The sequence below is a fragment of the Pezoporus occidentalis genome, unplaced genomic scaffold (assembly GCF_034315485.1).
Source record: "Pezoporus occidentalis ecotype Australia unplaced genomic scaffold, CSIRO_AGI_Poc_V1 ctg51, whole genome shotgun sequence".
Lineage (NCBI taxonomy): Eukaryota > Metazoa > Chordata > Aves > Psittaciformes > Psittacidae > Pezoporus > Pezoporus occidentalis.
This window is the reverse complement of record NW_026915847.1, coordinates 3550816-3573533: the sequence shown is the minus strand read 5'-3', so window position 1 is coordinate 3573533 and position 22718 is coordinate 3550816. Positions and strand designations below refer to the sequence as shown.

General features: G+C 37.3%; 1 protein-coding gene across 11 annotated transcripts in view; it reads left to right on the top strand.

Moving 5' to 3' along the window:
* INPP4B (inositol polyphosphate-4-phosphatase type II B) overlaps positions 1-22718 on the top strand; it is a 313515-nt gene that overhangs the window by 175972 nt on the left and 114825 nt on the right. For 9 of the 11 annotated variants that reach the window (XM_062637265.1, XM_062637263.1, XM_062637270.1 and 6 more), the window contains 2 exons: positions 13761-13811; positions 16765-16844. In XM_062637265.1, the coding sequence (XP_062493249.1) occupies positions 13761-13811; positions 16765-16844 (131 nt within the window). The remainder of the gene's footprint in view (positions 1-13760; positions 13812-16764; positions 16845-22718) is intronic. The other 2 variants (XM_062637264.1, XM_062637272.1) reach the window with 1 other exon arrangement.

Here is a 22718-nt window from a genome sequence, read left to right as displayed (position 1 = left end):
CAGGCAATGTCCAGCCACTTCCTGGGAAGCAAGGCTTCAGTGCACGTAGTGGTTGCCCTAGAAGACAAACATCATAAATAATGAATGCACCCTCTTCCTTCTCCTTTCTTTTAGCTTTTATTGCTGAGCAGATGTCATGTGGTCTGAATATCCATTTGGTCAGTTTGGGTCAGCTGTCCTGGCTGTGTCCTTTCCCATGATCTGGGCCACCCCCAGTCTGTGGGTGAGAGGGGATGCTGGAGAAGCAGCCATAATGCCAGGACACTAGTGTATTATCAACACGTTTCTATTTAGCAGTACAAAGTACAGCACTATGAGTGCTTCTGTGAGGAAAATTAACTCCATCTCAGACAGACCCAATACAAAATGCATGCTAGAATTAGTTAGATGAAGATGTATGCATTTTATCCAGTGGTGTCTTGACTTTCTTCAGATTTCTGTTTAAAGGGTCCATTTGCAATGTGCTGAGTTCAGGCAGCTGCTATAATAATCACATTGGATGTAGAGGGTCTGCAACAATTTACAGAGAATTTATTGAATGAGTTGGAAGATTCCCTATGAGTACAGCATTATTTCACATACAAGCTGTTCTTTGTTGCATATATCTTTTTCACTTTTAGATATGATATGTGGAAGGGGGAGGCCTCTAAACATTAATTTTCTAAAACTACCACCATCCTGTCAGCATATAGGATGCTGTGCAATTATCAGAGCACTGTATCATAACCTATCCTCAAGCTGAAGAGATTACCATATTTTTACATGTATAACTACCATTCATATAATACATCTGGTGTTAAAATGCTTTTCTTTTATAAATAATTATTCCCTCTGCCAGGGGAAAGGAGTGAGGAGAAATTGTAGGCTGTGCAATTGTACTTGCTTAAAGTGAAAATGACCACTTCACTTTGCTAAAGCCTATATTTGCTAAGCTTTTCTGTATTATTTGTTGTATTACTTGTGCTTGAGTGAAACTGGTGCTGTGCCTGTGAAGCTGGTGAATTAAAATAATTTTGATATGTAAGGCTACTAACACAGTTTTGGAAGCATAGCCTATGTGTTGCTTATTAAGTAGATGGAATCTCCTACTTGTTTTCAAAAGTCCTCAAGACATTGTAGTGTCTGTAGTCAGCCATTAAAAAGTATACAAAGTTACGTCATCTATGGCAAGATCTGTTCTTTTGATTTATTTAGACAGAAATCAAATCTTTGTCATCTAATCTACATGACATAAAATCATTCCAGCTACAATGTGCATGTGCTCCTTTTATCCCCTACTTTTGTAGGGCAGACTTTTTAGTGAATTTCTAATACTAATTTTGATCTCTCTGAGAACTGTTAATGATTTAAAATACAGGTATCTTCCATAAGCTACTTTCCCTAGACTTGGACCAAAGTTAAATAGAATCTCATACACCTCCTGTAACCAACTTAACTTTTAATGGTTTTTGGAAGACAACTAGCTCAAGGTATTTACTGACAGAGTAATTTTTAAAATGAGTTGCTGCTTGGTGGCATTGAAATGCATGCCTGTGTAAAATTTCCAATTCCTGTTCCTGACGCCAATTTGAGTATATCCTGAGATATGATAGTGACTGTAAATCTCTGCACCCTATGGTATTTCATGTCATTTGGTGAGGAGGTAAAGGGTGAGGCAGCAAGTGCTGTCATCTTAGCAGAGCTCTCTTGGAAGCAGCAAAGGATGCAATAGTGAGAAATTATACTGCACATCAGAAGGGAAGGAGCAGCATGTAAAATATGAAAGGGAGGAGAGCTGTCATCAGCATTTGTGCTACAGCTTTCCTGTCTCCTGGTTGAGGCAGCTTCATTTAATAAGCTGTAGTGTTGTGGCTGACATCTGGATATCTCACAGAAAATGTCTGGTGGGTGAGAATGGAGTTGGTGGCGTTTTGTTAGACAAGGAGGTATGTTGGAGGAAACAAGTTTTGAGGAGCACAAGCTTTTTTGAGTTCCTGAAAGAGACTTCATATACAAAAAACAAAGTTGTCCATTTCTTTCCATCTCATATCAGCTTGTCTAATAACAGCTATCTTCTTTTGCAGAAAACATTATTTTGCTGAATTTCTGAATAAGAATTTGCAAGTTGAATGCAAGAAAGAACATATAAATGATTTCTAGAAATAGAAGCGTGATCAAATTTCAGACTTAAACATCTTTGCTAAGAATACTGTTCCTAATATCTTCTGTTTATTTGCTGATAAAGCATGTTTGAAACAATCCCAGAAAATTACCACTTTTTAGTTTCAGAAAAAAGTGAATCTTTTTTTTCTTCTTTTTTTTTAAGTAGTGAAAACATTTAAATCTATTTGGTGTTTACTCTGAGTGTTAGAATCTTTTTGTGCCATCAGTATATAAATTGTGAAAGAAACAATTAATTTAAAATATTTACCTAGTGTCATTATTCACACTTTGCATTTCATAAAAGTCAGAATTTAATTACTTACCATGGGCAGCCATGACTATCAGCTTTCCTGACTCTACTTAGCAGTCTGAAAGTAGGCTTCTCATAACTTACTGGCTTCTAACTCTGTAAGACCTCAGTTGTGCTTATAGAAAAGTATTATGTATTGGAGATTGCAGTTATGCTTAAAAGAAAAAAGATGATAATGTGGGAAAAAAAGGATTTATCTGAATATGGCAGTCAAGCACTGTGATGTGTACTCAGATGAGGAAAACAAGTCTTTCTGTAAAATGGTTTGAGATCAAAATCATGTACATTTTATGCAGAAGTGACTAATTTCACTGATAAAACAGTGAAATGTTTTTAACATTAAGTTGTCCCTCTTACAGCTTTGCATTGAGAAGTAAAGGAACTGTGTGAAGTCTGCTTTTTGCCTTGCCTTGTAGGTACAAAACTGTATTTGGGTTGCTGCAGAGTAAATAGGCCCACAGCGATAACTGCATCCAGTGACACCTACTTCATGCCTTTAAAGCAGAAACTGATTTAGATCATGAGAGAGGTGAGGTATCTATCTTGAAATCACTTCTGAAGCCAGAAGTGTATTTCTTTAATAAATAAATATATAACCCCCCTTTCAGTTCTAATCTCAGAAGAGAGAGAGGGGTTGTGCGAAGGTCAGAATGCTATCAAAGATTGTTTGTTTAAAGATGGCTGAGCAGTAGGTCATTTGTTGGAGTATTTCTACACTTAAGAACTTGATTCCGGTTACGCAGGTTTGATTGGTGTAGTTCAATAATGAAATGCTTTCTCAAATTGAAAAAAAAAAAAAAGAAAAGCCTCAAACAAAAGACAAAAAATATTTTTTTCATTGTAGATACTTTTGGAAATGTTTATATTTGGATAGTTGGGAATGTTTGGGTTGTTGGGAATGTTTATTTTCCCAGGGACTTTTGAATGTTCCTGTGAGAAAATTCCTTGCACCTCTCAAGCCTGGATTGCTAACAATGCAGATGAAGTATGTGGGAACTCTGGGCACAATAGTCATTCTCATGACAGTACTGCAGTTCTGAAGGTTGAGAGGGCCATTGTCTATGGAAGTACAGCTATAAGTTTGCTAAACTGGGCTTTTGTTAATAGATAGATCGTGTCTACTAAGGCAAAGAAAACAGAGCTTGTAACAAGTCCCCAAAAATTGTAGGTACTCCCTCTCATTCTCTAACCTATTTTTATGCCTTCTACGATAGTATATCCGATGAGCAGTTTTACCCAGATATCCCCAAAGCAGAAACGAATTACCATCTGTTAGGTAATATTGCCACCAGCCCTTAGCCTCCACTATTTTTTAAACATTATCACAAACTGTCATAATAACAAAAGAAAAATCCTTATTGATAACTCTTATTTTCCTTGCTTTTCTGGAAATATATGTGAGACTCCTTCAAGCTTCCACTTAAATTAAAATTTGGTGTGTGAAGAAAGCTTCTGATGTCCTAAGGGAAAACGGGTTGCCAGCTGAGAGAATTCTTTACCCATGGAGCTGCTTCAAGGCACTCAGTCTGGAATAAGAGAAATGGGATGAAAAAACAGTAGTCTCCAAGTACATATATAGTTATGTATATACACACACAAGACAAGGCAAAAATATATATTTTCTACTAACATGAACTTTTTGGATGAACTAAGGCTTCATGCATTGGAAACAAATTACGTGAAAGATAACACAGGTAAGTGAGTTGATCAAAGTGGGATGTAATGCAGCAGAGAGAGGCAAGCGTGATTCCTGGATGAATCCAGGGAATTATGTTCAATACACCCGAGTTAGGGCTTTTCTAGAAAGCTGTCAGTAATGTGATCATTCACATTCAAGAAAGATGAATTAGGACTGGAACAGATCAGCTAGTCTGAGGAATGGAGAGCCTGTTGTATGACAGTGTATTGGAAAAGCTTGGCTAATTATCCTAACAAAATGAAGTATGAGAGAGCATATGATTCCTTTCTTATGAATACATCAGGAGACCAGTATGAGGAACAGAAAATAATTACTTAGCTAAAAGACCATGTTGGCAGAAGAACAAATGAGTATAAACTCTCCATGAATAATGCTGGGCTGCAAATTAGAAAATTACTCTGAACTATTATAGCAATCGTTTTTTGGAATGGCCTTCCAGTCACAAGGGTGGGAGAAAAAATTAAAATAATTTCAAGGTGTAGTTCAAAAATGTGTGAAGGGGGGTTTATTATGTGGTGTCTGTGACAGTAAAATATTGGAGCAAATGATGTAGAGGTTCTTAGAGCCCTGTGTTGCTAATATTTCTTTTTATTAAAATATCAGGTTGTTGATCACTTTTCCAACTTTTATGACTGTTTTTGAAGAGAGTAGGGTTAGTCAGAAAATATGCACTCTACACGTATTCTTTTATATAGTAGAGCTGAAGCAGCTTTCTCTGCTCCTCTCAACAACTCTTATGGATGTCTGGAGTACTGGTGGATGGGTGCTGCATGTAAACATGGCACAGACTTTGGGGAAATAATGCTACTCATTTTAAGTCTTCACATGGATGGATGGATCATCCCTGGCAGTGTTTAAGGCCAGGTTGGACTGCGCTTGGAGGAACCTGGTCTAGTGGAAGGTGTCCCTGCCCATGGCAGGGGGGATGGAACCGGATGTTCCTCAAGGTTCCTTCCAACCCAAACCATTCTATGGTTCTATGACGAAAGTTCTTTCTGGTGGTGTTACTGCTGCAGCTGCATGTAGCAGTAACTTCAGGAAAAAAACAATGCTGGAATTCCCAAGAGAGACACCCAGTAGGAAATGAAAAAGGTTGAGACTGGCTGAGCAGAATCGCTCTAAAATGTTCACTTTAACATTCAAAATCTCATGTTAATAAGTTACCTTACAATGGAAGAGGGAGAGGATAAAATCTTTACCTTTCTTCCTGGATAATCTCATGACAATTTGGTGCTTCTGTGGGGGCTGATAGTTTGTCAGTTCTGTACCTCATGTAAAAACAGTTCATTCAAATTACCTTAAGGTAATTTGGGACCTTAAGGGCCCCAACAGGCAACGCATTCAGGTATAGGCAGAGGGGTAATACGAGCTTCTATGGCAAACTTAGGTGAAGGTGTGTACTGGGGACATTATTGCCCCAGCTGCAGAGCATTTTAAATTCTGAGTTCTCATTTTCAGCTGCTCCCATGAGTCAGTAGACTGATGGAGATTTTGTATAGTGTTGAAAAGCCTGGATTTGGTTAAGGCAGCAAGATTCCTTTCTGTATTTAATATGTGAATAAGCTTCTGCCATTTGAGTAAATGTTGCAATCTGTTGAGGAACTGGGAGTGTTGGAAATACCTATGCTAAATGCAAATATAAACTGTGCTGCTTTTAAGTAACTGGCTCATCAGTGTAAATGGTGTCATGTTTAATTTATAGTAAGAGTTCTGAAGAACTTACTAAGATTTTTATGGCAATAGATACAAATTATGAAATGCAGATTTTAGCATACTCAAAAATAGACTGTCTATTCAGTAAATTAAAAAATGGGATTTCCAACTTATTTTGTCATTGTAGTCATACTCATAGAGCAATTTTTATTCAAGTTTTGATGCGGAAGATTGTGTTACGGTAATTTTGTAATGCCATTGAGCTCATCATCTGATCAGTCCAGCAATATTTGCCTTGATTTAAGTTGTGTGTCATATACTGAAGTGAGATTGTGTTGACTGGCTGCTTATGAGACAACTGGATGTGCTTTTCACCACTCTTGGCTTGTTGCCTCTGAAATCTCCCTGGCAATATGTGGTTAGAGTACAAGTTCTTTCCTTGGCTTCTCTAGCATGGGGTTTTGGCACAGGTTTTCTGATACTCATATGGAAATGAGATGGTTTTTTTAAATTTTTCCTCCCTCTATCCAGCTGCCTCAGGCCCTGTGAGCAGTGCTGAATACTTTCAGTCTCAGAAGGCATTTTTCCTTGAAATTTCAGCTTAAACACTTGGGTTGCTTCAGGGGAGCAAGTTGCTCATATGGACAGACAGAGAAATTGCCAGATCAGTCATGTTTTGCTCAAGCAATATGCATAGCTAGGTGGGGTGGGGGAATGGGGTGGTGGTGGGGAGAAAAAGTGTGAGAGAAAAGCCTCTCTCTCTATTTCTGCATCTTATTTTCTTGATCATACTGGAGTGAGTATTCTTTGGGATGTAGGTTGCCAGAACATCTGGGATTCCCTGGCTGCCATTAACAGCTGCTTTTTTTTTGAATTGTGGAGTCTGTTTCAGTGATCTTTGGGTGGTGGAATTGTAGTAACTGGCCTGAGGTATTCAGATTTGAGCAAATAACAACTCCCCATTGGCTGCCCGTATAAATGAATAGCCAAAAAAGCTTAGGAGTGCTCCATCATTAGCTTGCTGACAGAAGCTAGAATTTGTCTTCTGTGGCTTTTATTTCACAGTGAAAGTAAGCAGGGAAGAGCAGGCATCACAGGCACTTCGGAGGGGATTTTTACTCTTCAGGTTTTGTGGATTGTTCCCAGTATGCAACAGATTTTGTAGGGGTGATTCCCAGAAATTATGGTGGGGGCAAGGGGAAGAGCAACCAGCCTACTGGCTGTCTTTAATGACTACAGATTTCAAATATGATGTAGTATTATATAAAAATGATATCCAAGGAAATGTCTAGTATATTCAGTACGTATAATAAGACTACAGAAAGCTTCTTCACATGGTTGGGCTTTGTTCAGAAAAACTGAAAGATGGAGGAAAAATCCTGTATTTCATTATTTTACTACCAGTGCTCATTATAATGGTTGCAGATGATGAGTGCTGTGTGCTGTGTCCTATTCTCAGTTGCATCTGAGAATGGATGGTGTTTTGGACCCCTGCAGTGCTTGAACCATCACTTGTAGGTGTTTCTTCCTGCATGCAAACTGTGTGCATTGAAACCACAATGCAGAGGTCATCTTTTGCTAGCAGCAGTTCACAGAGGTGTGACAATGATCTCATGGTGCAGAACAAGAATGCTTTGCAGGAGAGGTCTACATTAAGTCTTAGCTGAGAGCTAACTGGGTGCAGCAATACACAGCAATTTCTTCTCCCTGTAAAGCGGCATACTGCAGCAACTGATACTGGCAGAATATCTGTACCCCAGGTTTCAATAAAGAGCAGATTACTAGCAGCATCTATTTTTAATGATGCCAAGACTCAAATGTTAATTATGTCCAATTTATAAAGACCATTTTTCTTTGCCACTTTTAATCTCTAACATAACCTTACAGTTGACAGATCTTTCTCAGTGAAAAAAAGAAAAGCTCTTTCAAATAGGTTATAAACATTGAATTTAGTGCTCATGCTGTGTACTTCATTAATAAGGTAAATAAATAGTTTCTTCCTTCTCTTTTTTCATTGTATACCCTGAAAATGTAATAAAGATTTATATGGGTAGATTTGACAGCTTGTTTATGTTTACATTGACTCTAAGAGATAAATTAAACTTGGGGTTTTACCTTCAAGGATTAGTTATTTCTCATATGAATAGCTGTGGAAGAGAATAGACCTAGATACAGAGAGGTTGTTATAACTGTGTTTTAAATGTGTGATTTTCAGTTTTGTGTGTTTCAGTTTTGGAGCACACTGGGGAAAGAAGCTGTGTATGTGATCCTAGTGCTTTGCAGGGGAAGAACGTTAACAGGAGCTGCCTTTTTTCCTCCTAGCACATCTTCAGTACAGTCAGCTCCTATTTGTATTTGGTAATTTGCAGACCAAGTGTCAGCAGCGTAAGTGGTCAGCCAGGCTGACTCAGGCCCTATACCGGAACCATAACCTCCAGGAATCTGGGATGCAGTGAGCCCTTGTACAGATACTGTCAGTATCGTTCTGCGTAAGAGGCATGGTGCAAGGGAGTACCGCTCTGCTGTGGATGGCAACTATGCTGAGTTAATAAGCCTTGCTGCATCTGATCTGACTCTCTGAGCATATGCAAAGCACTCATAAGGTACAGATTTTTTCTGTCCCTTGATCTCTTTCAGCATCCATTTGGATGTTGCAAAGTGGCATCTTCTTTGTGATGCACTCAATACAGAGTTCCTGAGGTTTTGGAGGCAACTCTGATCACATGCCCGAGCTGTAAAAATAAACAAAATTGTATTTGTAATCAAATACTCAAGGCTTCTTATTCAAACACCTAGTTATGCACCTACATAAGCTGTTAAATTCTGTTCACCTCAGCCTTTGCCCAGGGGGATCTTGTAATGCTTATCTTGTACCATGTGTTGGTACTTTTCTCTAGAAAGCATGCAAAGGTACACCCTACACAGAGAAGATAAAGATATTCGGTTGCAGAGAATTTGGGAAGAAAAGCAATTTATGATGATTCTTAGAGACTGAGAAGTTCGTATTTTCTATTATGCTCATATTATGCCTACATTATTTCTTGAAAAGTGTGCCTGGAGGTAGTAGATAGTCTCAGTGCTGCACAAATGAATTATTCTGACTCCAATTATTCTGACTCCACACACTGCATGAGAGTCAAGATCTAACATTGCCTATAAAAAGTATCCAACCATATGCAGATATGCCTGCCCTTCTATTTGACCCTTTCAGATAAATAAACAGCTGAAAATGTCACTTGGTATACAGCAGATAATAGGGGCATGCATGTAGTAAAGTCCCAGTTTCCTTACTATAGATAGTAGGGAAAATATAGACAATATTTTATCACTTTTTATTCTATATTTTATGAATATAAATATATAATGTTTCTTATAGACTATACTATATAATAAAACATGTACTGTACTACTGCAAAAGCATAGCAGTGAAGTTTATATAGCTTATATTCCTTTTATTTGTTTTCATCTTTAGTGTCTCTGCAAACAGCTTTCCATTGGAACAGTAAACCCTTCAGTACCAGATGCATGTCTATTGTGAAAAAAATTTCATTTTTGTTTTATATGGACTCTGAGAAACAACTGTGCACTAAAGGTTGAAAATTACTGTATAGTCTTTGTTCTCCAGCCAATAAGCAGGTATCCAGCAAATATTGATTGAAGTGTTTTACTTTGCTGACTACGCTATGCTGATTGAACTATTTAGCAAATTGTTAATCTCTATAATGAAAATAAATAGCTGGTAAATGTGCACAGTGTCTCATCACTATCTTCTTTTAAAAATTAATTTGCTGCATGTACAGGAATGGGATCTATCCTATAAAAGTTGATCAATATTATTGCAGAACCTAGTAACAATTTCAGCATTTTCAGCTCATCCAGCACATATACGTGGAGCTACAACTTCAGTGATGAAAAGCTTACAAGACAAGTGGTTACTCCCTGACTCTGATGATTGGTGCTGCATGGTTGGTAGGCAGTGGTGGTGAAGCTGGGGACTGACTATCCATGGCAGCTGTCTGTGGAGTTGTGATGGCTGTGTTAGCAGAGTTCAGTGTTCACTTTCTGTGCAAAAGGGCTTTTGGAGAAAGAAAGGTGCAGATGGTCACTGTCTCAGATCACCTCCGGGTAACATAAAAGCAAAATTGTCTGCATGTGTTCTTATACCACTGCCAGCTGTATACTGATGAGGTGATATTGTGAATGCCTTCATGGAAGGTGCTATATTGAAACAGTATAAGTCAATTTTTCAGTGACTACTTTCAGTGGTCTCTCATCCTATGCTTTGTCTGAAATGGCATGTACATAGTTATAGTGAGATGCTGGTATCATATAACAGCAGTGAGAGAAGAGTGCATTTGAGCAGCCAACAGCAATAGGTACTGGGAAGTCATTGGAAACTGCTGGTGATTTGATGAGGTAAATCTAGAGTAACTGAGAAAAGGATCTAACATTTGTTTGAAAACTTAAGTGCCCTGTGAACATGACCTTTGATCACAAACTGAAATGCAAAGGCTTTAATTAAGGGCAGGCACAATAGTTTTGAAAATGGTAATGATTCAGTTTTCTGAACTTTGACAGTGTGTGTGGATGCAGCTCAAACTGCCATGAGTGACTGAAAGAAATGTTCTTTTTAATCATATGAAGCTGCCTTATACTAAAAGACAGTTAATTAAAGCTGAATTTAACATTTATGCCTAGAGAAATTTGACACTTGGATATGTCTGTGATAAATGCACTTTAAAGTATAAGAATAGCTATTCAGTGCATATTGTTCTACATGAAATTTAAAGAAAATGAAATGTATCCTGAGTACCCACTCTAGTGTTCTTACTGGTTTGCAAGCTGTGGTGCATACAAGATAGCTGTATTATTTTACAAACTAAATCATTGGAATGAATACTTGTCACAAACATTTTGCATTTGACCTAGTTTACAAGCAGTTTTTCTTGCTTACTTCTTTCGTCTCTTCATACATCTCTTGTCTGGGAAGGTAAGGCTGCAATGTGTGTTATTCCAGGGATGTTCAGCCTCACACCAAACTAAAACTCACCCTTCGGAAGTTTGCTTTTTGCACAGGAAAACCTAGAGCAAATAATGACAAAACTCAAATTCTAACAGAATAATGGATGCTTGATATTAAAATCTGCCTTTTTGTTTGTATTTATATTTTGTAGTTGTTTTAGAATACTATTAGGTCCATTAGGGAAAAGTTGGTTTGTGACTATGTTTTAAAAAGTACAGTAGTTTGTTTAATCAGGCAATGCACTGGGAGAATATTTGCTTTTATAAATCCTTTGTATGTCTTTTCTTAAAAAAAAAAATAAATTGTGCATTGGGGTTAGAGTTGAGTTCTTTCTTAGATTTTATATTTTGTTGCAAACTATCTGACTGTATTTGTGATGTTGCTGGCCTGGGCCTATGTGGACATCTCATAATAGGATTCTGATAATTGCAGTATTCTGAGAGTATAAGTATGTTTGGGAACTCAGCCAATAGATAACATGAAAGGGACTAGACAATAGCTCCTACATATATGTTTGCATACACATATATGGCTTTTTAATTAATATTTTAAAGTGTTTCTAAAGAATAATAAATATTTGTGTACACTTGGATCAAAAAATCCAGTTTCCTTTCAAAAAAAATGTATTTCAGAGAGGAGGGAAAAACAGCCTAATGCCAGCCCCACCAACAATGGTGCTTACATACATTTGGCTGTATGATTACTGGTTATAAAGTGGTTTAAACCAACTGAAAACAAACAAAAGAACCATGGAGCTACACTGTAAAGTATTTTAGAGCTCAAACCTGAAGTTTATGGATACTTTTTCTATTCCTTTCATTGTGACACTAATGAAATTGAGTTTGGAACTGCAAACAAGCAACAAATTTTTTTTTTTTTTATTTAACTCCATTTGGAATAATGAAATTTTTGTTATATGGAAGGTTTATGCTGTAGGTTTGTCAGGTGTTGACAATCCTTTTCCACTCCTCTGCTGGGCCAGAAAAGCAGAAATAAGTTCTCCTGAACTGAGACTTCATCCAGGAAAAGAAAGGAATATTCTGTGATTCTAAGCCTATGTTTGGAGTCCATTAGTTTCTATAAGCATAAAAGACACTTAGGCTTCCTCGTGCTTTAAAGCACACCTGTTTCATGCAAAACCAATTACACATGTTTGAAAATACTTGCTGGACTGCTGCTTCTTATAAATCAGTGAGGAAGAGAAAGTTTCATTCTTAAATTATTTGTTGTGTTTCTTGAATAAGTATCTATAGCAATTAGAAAATGGAAATACCTCACTTCCATGTTGGGCCAGATGTTGTTTGAGGCTCAGCTTTTTACTGGTGTAGAATCTTATGGCCTGTCATAGACACCCTTCCTTCTTTTAAGAAACAGATCTGTAAGTTATCTTTCCAACCTCTGAAAGGGTGAAACATGTACCACCACCAAGGAAATATCAGTAGTTTTATTTTAATCCGTGACTTGAAGTATTTACAGGTAAATTTTTGACACAAATTTGGTGTTGAAAATTTTTTACTGGTATGCTATAGAAAGCCAAACGCCTGCGTGATACTAACGCTGGAACTAGATGATCTTAAGGTCCTTTCAAACCCTAACTATTCTATGGTTCTATTAGTGAAAAAAATCTAAATTTAAAATTACACCAAATTGAGGAATCCCACAGATTTCTAAAATATGCTGGCTGTTACTACATTAATTATAGCATTTCTTTGTTATCTTTATGCTTTTGTGGAAAAATAGTTCTTCTCACTGTACAGAATCAAGGCATAAGAGCTAACTCAGAAAAGCTATGGTTCTACTTTGATGTGTCTCTGTAGTAGATTTTTGTTGGCCTTTTCTAACAACACATTGTATTTAGGATAAAAAAACAGGAAGGAAAAATTAGCTTTGTTTTAAAGTAAGGTTTTCTCTTTGTATGGTAAGTTGCAGCTAGAATAAAAGAACTAAGAGATGCATTTGAGGGCATGGGACAAAAATTAGTCTTCTGCTTACAGTTTTGCAAAATGAGCTTGAGTTTTACTTTGAAATCAAGCCAAAAACTGTTCCTTGGGGGGCCCTGCTGTAAATGGATATGTGTTATTTAGGCTAGGTAATCGAACAGATGCGAATCCTCAGTACATGCCTCCCTTGTGAGTTGCTGAAGCTGGCATCCTGTTACCAGCAAGCTAATTCAATGGGCTGTTTTGGCTCAGGCACACCATGTTAGAGGGGTGTTACAGAGGTTCTCTTACACTTATTCTATCCCAGTTTTACTGTTTAATTGGTTCTCTGTTCTTAACCAACATTCAACAATAAAATTATATAGACACTAAATCTGTCCCCCTATATTACTGTATGTTGTCCCATGCGTTTTCTTGTGGAATGAAAGTAGTGGTGTACAAAAGCAGCTCCACCCTGCAGCAAATGCAGGGGCAGCTGGAGATCCCTGTTGTCTCTACATTCCTTCTATGAATATCTACAAATATCTGTCACCTCGAAGATGCTCAGAAATTGGTAGGAGGAGACAGGGCTCTCATTGTGTGAGACTGGGGATCAGGATGTCTTTGGCAGATCAGCCTGCAAAGGCAAGTGCTTATTTGGATAGAATACTTTCTAATGTACTGTGTTCTTCCATTTGTGGTTGAAAATTTTGATTCCAGTTAACAACTCTAGATGAAGAATTCTGGCATTCAGGTTAGAGGCAATGAGTCTAATTTTATGAAAGGAAAAACTGAGCACAGTCTTTCTCCTTTAGAGAATCAGGAAAGTTCAGACTGACAAATGTTTAGTGGTAAGAGACTTTCCTCATAGGAACCAGAAGATATTGTGGTTTTAAATTATAGATTATTTTTTATTAAATTATATATACATATATTCCTCCCTTTAAATTTATCTCCATAATGTAGAAAGTATGAGGAAAAAAATGCATTGTTTTTTTCTTCTTCCTTTCTCAGGTCCGCACTAGTGTCCTACCTGATCACAAGGAGCCAAGAGCAGATACTGGAGTAAGCAATTTTATTTTTTTTTAGTAACTGATTTTATTTCTCAGCTCATCAACAGACACCCAATGAAGAGAAATGGTGCTCTGCCTAACTGCTGAACAGGAGCTGACAAGCTTTTTTGCTAGCAGAATTAAATGAATTAAAAAATCAAGGCACCATTAATGGTCTCAGTGTCTGCTGAAATCCCATTCACATTGTTCTTGAAAATCCTTTTAACTGAAATTATCTTGAGGCAAGTACTACAACTATCTAGACTTCCTGCTACTGCCATACAAGCAATCTGGATGAGATCAAGAGCCTTGGAATCATGTTGCTCGAATGGGCCTGACCTGTTGACTTTCTGGTTTTCATGTGCAGAGTATAAAAAGTTCTGCTGTAAGAGTTGCTTTTGAATCCATCTTAAGAAATTACACTAGTGACATATGGAGGACTTATTTTGCTGTGTAGATCTGTGAAAATTTTGGCAAAGGCATTGGGATATAATTTTGGGGTCTGAGAAACCTCCCAGATAATACAGATACCTCATGGGGCTGGGAAATGTTGGTCCTGCAAGAGCTGAATAGAAGACCAAATGTCTGGTGCAGGTATCAGATTTACATCTGCAAACAGTTAAACCAACTGGATTTGAAACTTTTAGCTTAAGGTGATGTTCCTGCATTACCAGGGCCTCCTTGGCACAGTTCAGCTAGTGTTTGAAAAACCTGTAGTTTGGCAGCAAGTTCAATCTGAGTGAAATAATCGATGTGTTTCAACTTTTCATATAGCTATTATGGAGACTTTTCTCTTTGGCTAGCTGAGACTATTCATCAAACTACACAAGGCACATATCTTAACATTTATAATCGTAAGTACTCTGCTAGCAAAATTACAGAGGAACTTTACTCTATAATTAACATTACAGCAGCAGTTCTGTTTAAAGCCTGCCTTTAAAGCCTCTCCAAATCAGGTATGCAAAGTTAGACTGGTTTGTATGCTGCCAGTTCAGTCCCCAGGGTAGAATACTGGTATCTAAATCAGTGTGAAAAAGTATTCTCCAGCATTGTTTGAAATTAGATCCCTTGAACATTAGCATAACTCTCTTCATGGGATCATTCACAGTTTTATTTAATTTTGAAAATAACTCCTAATTGTCAGGCAAAGAAAACCTAATTCTAAATAAGCATAAAAATAAAAACCAAGCGAGTAGAATTTTTTTAAGCCCATAAAATTATTCACCTTTAATTTCATGACCCTTGAGAACTAGATAATGATGCTGAGAGCTCGTTACTTTGTACAGTGACCAAAGCTCCTAGATTGTGTAAGAGAGCAATATAATTGTTTCTTAGCCCTGGTCATATGTGAACCCTGACTTAGGGTTCTTAAATGGGTTTACAGTTCTATTGTGCCGCAGAAAGAACACCTAAGTGACCCAACTTCTATCAGTTTCATTCCAAATATTCTCCTCCCTCTTTTCAAACGGTAAGGTTGAAAATATAAGCATTTATATGCCATAAAATACCAGATTAGAGGCTGCTATATAGACGTTGTGCTTCAGAACATGTTCTTATTTTACTAAGGATATGTGTCTTCCTACTCTTGTAAAGAGGTAACTAATTTGTGTTTACCATGCTACCACAGAGTTTTAGTGAAGAAACACTGTCATTGACTGATCTAAAAGAAGACGGAACTATCTGTATATTCACTCTAGGTGTGTCACACCTGGACGTATTTCTTGTAAAAGTACATGTTTCATTTTGGCAGGGAAGACTAACCTTAACTTTGTTTGTCTGGCTGTCTTATTTTTTCTTCCTTACTTCCTGTTCAACACTTCCCAAATCTGCTGTTTTCCCAGCCTTCCATAGACTCTCAGCTTGCATCTTTTTTCCTTTGCTACTTAACTGCCAACGAAAGCACGGGAAATCTAAGCCTGTGTCATGAATAGGAATGGGCCATAAGTGATGACTTAGTTACCCACTTGGAGACCAGTGTCAGTGCTTACCTAAATTGAGAATTTGGATTTGAACTGTATGTTTTACATGCAAGAAAACCTATCATAAGGAAGGGCTTTATTGTTAGCATTCAAACACTCAATATCCAGCTGGTGTTCCTGCAAGAAATCAGGCTGCAGGGTTTTTTTACTAGAGGAAGTTACACTTCTCTGTAGCAACAAATTCTCTATTTCCCTAAAGGGGAAAGTTACTATCTACATGCAGCGTATGTCAACTCAGAGCAACTTGATTTTCTTTAATTTGTATATCCAAGAACATGTATAATATAGCTTGGAATTTTACTTTGCATTCCAACAGTAAAATTAGTGTAATGTAATGAAAAGAAACTGTATTTCTTATTATTTTCTTGCAAAAATTCACTGTAGTTTTAAGATCTCATTATAATTTATTCAGAGCAAGTGATGTTGAGTCACATATTTGAAAGATAAATGGATAGAAGATGGCTGTAGACTATTACTTTCTTTCCCATTGTTTCTGGGGCAAAGTTGGCCAGATGAGATTTTTGCAATTCATAGATGGTAGTGCCTAAGGTTTGAAGAAAAAATATAGCAAACCCAGCTTTGATAAAATACTGAAAACTTAAAATTTCTTGTAATCTAAAAATTACAGTTATGGAAAGAAGATGATGCAAAATGCAGGTGTGCTTGTGCTGAACAGAAGTTCTCCTATGGCCGTACATTTTGCAACTTGTCATTTTGTCAGGTTGTCAGACTGTACTTAATAAAAGAGAGAGAGGTTCCTGCCTATAAAATCAAAGTTTAACAATTTACTGATAATCATGTTACAGGTGCATAAAAGAATTTCTACTGGATAGTGTGTCAAATTGACTCTATTGGAATATAATATTTTCTAGGGAGCAAAGAAAGATTTTGAAGTGTGACACAAAAAAAAAAAAAAAAAAAAAAGTAGTAATGAAAACTTCAAAAAGTAATGGAGACCTTACCTTTTCTTTCTGCTTTGTTTTCTAGAGAAGCTTCCTGGGCTGTACGACTTTTAGAGTAGCAGACTTGGTAAAGTCAAAGGAGCAACAGTTGACCCTTACCCTCAGGTAAGTGTTTTCCTCTGTTGAATTAATAACCTATGGGATTTCACATCCAGAGAAGAGCAATGAATCTAGTGAAGGGTCTAGAGGGCAAGTTCTGTGAGGAGCAGCTGAGGGAACGGGGGTTGTTAAGCCTGGAGGAAAGGAAGCTGAGGAGAGAGCTTACCACTCTCTGCAACTACCTGAAAGGAGTTTGTACTGAGGTGAGAGTTGGTCTCTTTTTCCAAGTGATAGGATGCGATGGCCTCAAGTTGTGCCAGGGGAGGTTTAGGTTTTCTATTAGGAAAAAATTCTTCACCAAAATGGTGTTAAGTATTGGAACAGGCTGCCCAGGGAAGTGGTGGTGTCATAATTTCAGGGGGTATTTAAAAGACATCTAGATGTGGCAGTTAGGGACATGGTTTAGCAGTGGATTTAGCAGTGTTAGGTTTATGGTTGGATTCCATGATTTCAAAAGTCTTTTCCAACCTAAATGATTCTATAATTGCTGCTTGACTATGAAACTCTGTATTACTTCAGGTATATTAGATGTCAACTTGAAATGCTTCTATGCCTACCATGCACAAAGTCAAAATGAAATATTGATTCTTTAAGCTGGGGCTTGCTTCGTGTCAGATTAGAAAAGGTTAGCAATTTTTTAGTATGATAGTCTATGGAAGAATTGCAGGGAATTTGAAGTAGGGGATGTCCTTTCAAAGTTTCCTTTAGAAAGGAACAGAAAATTCTAAATATCATTTGATATGTGTGGTTTAAAGATTTAACACTGTACAGTTTTCTGGTTTGTTTACTAGACATATTTAAAGATGGTGGACCCCGTGACTCAAGGCTTCTCTTACGTGAAATTGGTTGTCAACTTCTAAACTATTGTTACATGCAGCCAAACTCAAATGCCAGTATGGGGGTGATGTACAACTCTAATGAGTGGCACAGTGTACAATACTGCAGGAGAGTCAGGGCCCATAATTAAAAACTAGGGCTGGGCTGAACGGATAATTCTGGTTGTAATCTCCTAAACTATTGTTACATGCAGCCAAACGCAGATGGCAGTATGAGTGGCACAGCATACAATGCTGCAGGTGAGTCAGAGCCCATATTCAGAACTGGGCTAAACAGGTAGTTCTGAAAGCTGTGCACTGAGGAAAAAACATGAAGTTTTCACCCCTGATACTGACTTGCATGGCCTAAGGTGTATAAAGATATGAATCTTTTTGAAGGTTAGGGGACACATTTTAGGCACTGATTTTTCTGAATTAATTCTTTGGACTTTATATGGTGCTGGGATTTTGTTGAGTTGATTTTTGCAAGAACAATGGAGACTTATTTGTGATTACTGGATATGTACAGGTACACATCACAGAGCAGGTACCTGAACTCATGATGCTTCTGCATAGCCACATTTTTGGGAGGAAAGAAGCTGTGCCTAGGAAAACTGAGATACTGGTATATGTTCTGCCTAGGATACTGTACATAAGTGCTGTAGAAAAGTTGTGTTGTATTCTTTATTCCTTCACATGAAGCCAGGCTTCATTTGGATGGAGGCCCAAATTGCAAACCATTTCAGTGATGCTGTGGTATTGTCACTGTGTTGAGGACGCTGTATATTTTTTAAACAGAAACTTCCTGAAGTATTTTGGGTTTATTACCACATGTGCTTTCCTATTATAAGAATAGTAGTTACATACATGCGTAGTTTAAAGGGCAAAGTTAACAAAATGCCTTGATTTTAATTTCTCCCAAATGCAGATAATGTCATGCCTAATCGGCAGGTAACTTTTTCTTACAGAAGAAACCAATCCAATCAAATGTGAACTGACTACTCCCTATGGAATTGTATGGCTAGATAAACAAATACCAATTTACTGTTTGTAAGTCTTTTGTTACAGAATTTCGAGTTGTCTCATGTTCTTTGGAACAAACTTTGCCTCTCTGACTGACATACTGAAAACTTGATCTGAAAGAATGCCTCTGACAGGTGCCATAATAATTGACAGAATGTAAAGTGTCAGGAAAGTTTCAGGGTATTTTGTACCTAGCCCATCTAATTTGTAAATAAAAAGTTCAGATGGATAACTAATAATCCACAGGTGACAGATTGCCAGGTTAGTTTTAACTGAAGCTCTAATCCTTTTCAGGGTTGCTTTTATTTATTATTTTCAGTCTTGTATGTCCTCTTTATGCAGCTAACATTAAAAGACAAATATTATCATAGAATCCTGGAATGGTTTGGGTTGGAACTTGCTTTCCTTTAATTGCCTTATTATATTAGCTCCCCTCAGGAGGATAAGGGAGTCTTATCAGAGCCTACAGTTCTATTTAATTGTTGTTGATATACTTTGGATGGGAGTTTACCATATACTGCCTGGGACTGAGATACTGCTTTGCTAGATCTGAAGTAAAGATTTAAGTATCCGGAAATAGATCTTTGGTGTGCTCTGTAAATATTGGTGCAATTATAGTATCTGGTTACTTTTTCCAGGGTGTTGTGGGTTTTTTTCCCTTATTTATTATGTCATGCCGTTGTCTTTTATGAGGTACACAGTAATATAAAAATATTTTTAAAGAAATATTCTTGTATTTTTCTCAGTTATTTTGTGGAGGGGTGGCATACATCTACAATTCCTTGCTTTTCCTTACCAGTGTACATTCATAGTGATGAAGGAATCAAGTTACAAAACCACTGCAAAACAATTTATTGTGATTGTCCTTTCTTCCCTATGAAGGTGCTCTAAGCTAATGTCTGAGTGTTTATTGTAGATGTGTACACCTATGTCTGTGTAGAACCAGAGCAGGTCAATTTATAAAATTGCTTTGATGCTGATGATGTATGCAACTGATGTTGGCAGAAGAAATTTAGTTAGTAGAGACTTGGGATTGTGGTTTTCAATATGAAATTTATAAAAGCAGATATGCTTTCTATAGAACAAAAAGTTTTATTTTGTAATGGTAATGCAATGCCACTTGTTTCCAGCTTTCTCACAAGGCTGTGATGATCAGCAGAGTAAAATGGGCTCTTGAATAAAACAGAAGTCAAAGCTACAGCCAGTAACAGAATATTTCTTAATAGTGACTATATGCTGCAATGTATTCAATTAAAAAAAAAAAACAAACCACACATCCTTTTTTTTACTTTGTAAATGAGTTAGATAATGATCACTATTTTAGTAATTAATAATAGTTTATTAAATAAATTTTAATTTTTTTTTCATGTTCAGTTTGGAGGATCTTTTTGTCATGCCTTTCTTTTAAGAACAGCACAATGTGGTTTTTTTGCTTGGTTGAGGCTTTCTGTAAAGGGCTAGCAACTAGTATTTCCATTAGCTGCTTCCCCTGTGGTAACAGTTTGTCTGTTTCCAAGAAAGTCATCTTTAACTGGGCGATTTTGGTATGATTTCCAGTAAGTTACATGTAAGAAGCAGCAGAAGAAAAAGATAAAAGTACTCTTTTGCTCTCTCTGTAAAAATAAGGTCCATCTGTCTGAGATGCTCCTCTTAGTAGACAGTACAAAATTGTAAGTAGGGTACTTCAAGATGAAACTAGGGTAATATCAATGCCACTTGCATCCTTTGGCCCCTGTAAACAAGAACTCTGTAGTGATGGAACTAACCATACAAAAAACAAGAACTAGGATGCAGTGCATGAATTATACAGATCACTTGAGAGAACATGCCTGTGGATGTCTGTCAGTCATGTGGTGTACAGACTTTCTTTAAACGTGTGACTGTACTTGACCTCTTAGACCATATCTTTTTATCTATCAATCTGATTTTTTTAGCTGCCTTATTTTCATTTATCTTGGGCAGGACTGAACCTCTCTCCTTTAAATAAAGGAGATAAAAATTAACCGTAGTTATTTTTGGAAAGTTCAAAAAAAAGCAACTCCAAGACTCCGTTAAAGAAATCCCTCTGACTTTTGTCCCTCCTAGCGCTGTTCTGCAAGCATCTTGTAGTTCAGTAGGCTGGAAGACATGTAACTGCACTTTAGTAGTAGTTACATTCGTAATGTTTAACTAACTAAAGACAATTTGAAAGCAGCACACTAATTCTTGCAGTCATTTATGTACATATAACTTCATTAGCAAATGATGACTGTAAAATACTATGTATTTAGCTGCTTTTCCCCATTAAAATTCAGTCCAAGTCTTCCTACAACTATTTTTACTTATCTTCCTCATGAAATTGTTTCTTGGCATCCACCGCAGGAAGCAGGTGGACAATGGCTTGGCATTATAAGGGAGGCAAATCGTCCATTCAGTTGAGGTGAAACTTGTTTTGACATGAAGCTTAATCAACAGTACATTGGATCATGAAAACTGAGAAGGAATCGAATAGTGAAAAACAGTGAAAAACTTTATTTACCTTAGAATGCAATGTTAGGCTATACTAATGGCATTTATTGTGTATTATGCTTTGAAGAAAGGGGCTGCCTGCTAGATGGCAAGTCATGCAGTTTGTGTTTCAGGACGCAGTCACTCACTTTGTCATGTATAATTGACATAGCTCGGCAAATACACTCTCTGCTTCTCTTTCCTTGTATTCTTGAGGTTTTGTTTTGGTTTTGTTTTTTGTTTTATTTTTTGGAAGAAAAGTATGGCCATGGGAACCAATTAGCAGGCCTAAATTTGCATATTCACTGTGCAACAATGAGACTTGATGTGCACAGCATTGGAGGCAAATGGCTGCTGTTCTCAGTCCTTCCAGCTCATTTGCTTTTCTACCATTATCTTGTTACCATCTTTCTTTCTGGATGCTTGGGTCAACCTTTCGTTGCTAGAAGTATTCAGGTGAGCATGTGTTCCTGCTGCTTGTGATGGTGCTGACTAGCTCCTTACCTTGCCTTTGAGGGAACTGATGCTGACCTGGTGATTCTTGAGGACTTAGTGTGGTAGGGAAATCCATGTGTATAATAAACTACAAGTTCATATTAGAACCATTAGTAAGTAATTGTAGTTTTAAGCCTGAGCTGATTTCGTGATGGCTTCCAAAGTCTGTGGTTTGGCTCAGTGAGGAGAACATAGAACAGCAGTGTTGCTTTTAACACTGATAGAAGTTTGTGGGTTTTGGTTGTTTTTTTTTTGTTTTTTTTTGTTTGTTTTTTTTTTTTTAAGTTCAAAACAAACTGCTTCACTTGGAATCCCCTCCACAAGGTTCAGCAGAAGATGGGTCCTTAGTGACTTAAGCTTAGTGAGTGCAAAATATCACAAGCTTATGGCTGTGGTAGGTGCAGTGAGCACTACAGTGTGCAGTCAGGTTACGCTGCATGGTTAGGGATAGACTGAAATATTGCTAGCTTTGCTGCCAAAGCCTGCATCCTGTGACACTGGATTCTAAAATCTGGTTTAGAAATCATGCTTCCAACACTTGATCTCCTTTTCATTGGTCATATTCCAAATGCAGATGCTCTGCAGGCCATTGGTGCTCCTTCTCTCAAGCTTCTAAAAATAATCAGCAATTTTCCAATTCTATAAACGAGAGTTTGAGCCATATATGGGCTTTTTTTTTTTTTTTTTTTAAATTCTTATTGCTATATTCCTCATCTCCACTGTCCCTCTGCAGTTTTATGAAGATATAATCGTTTGTCTTTTAGGTCTACTGTATCTCTTGTTACATGACCATGAGCCATTTGATGCAGGGACAGTCTTCACTGCACTGCGAGAGTACAGAGTGCACCTTTTGCTTTTATTAAACTGCAGTAAATAAGCTGATTCTATCCTAATGCATTATGAAGTCGTCTAAAACTAATTAATTATTCTCCTAATGCTCTGTTGAGCATCAGTGTGTTTGTGTGAGACTGTCTTTTCCTGTCTGTCCAGGGAAATGGCATGAAGTGTATACATATATGTGTATGTATGTGTGCTATACTTTTTCTGTTAGTGCAAAGTA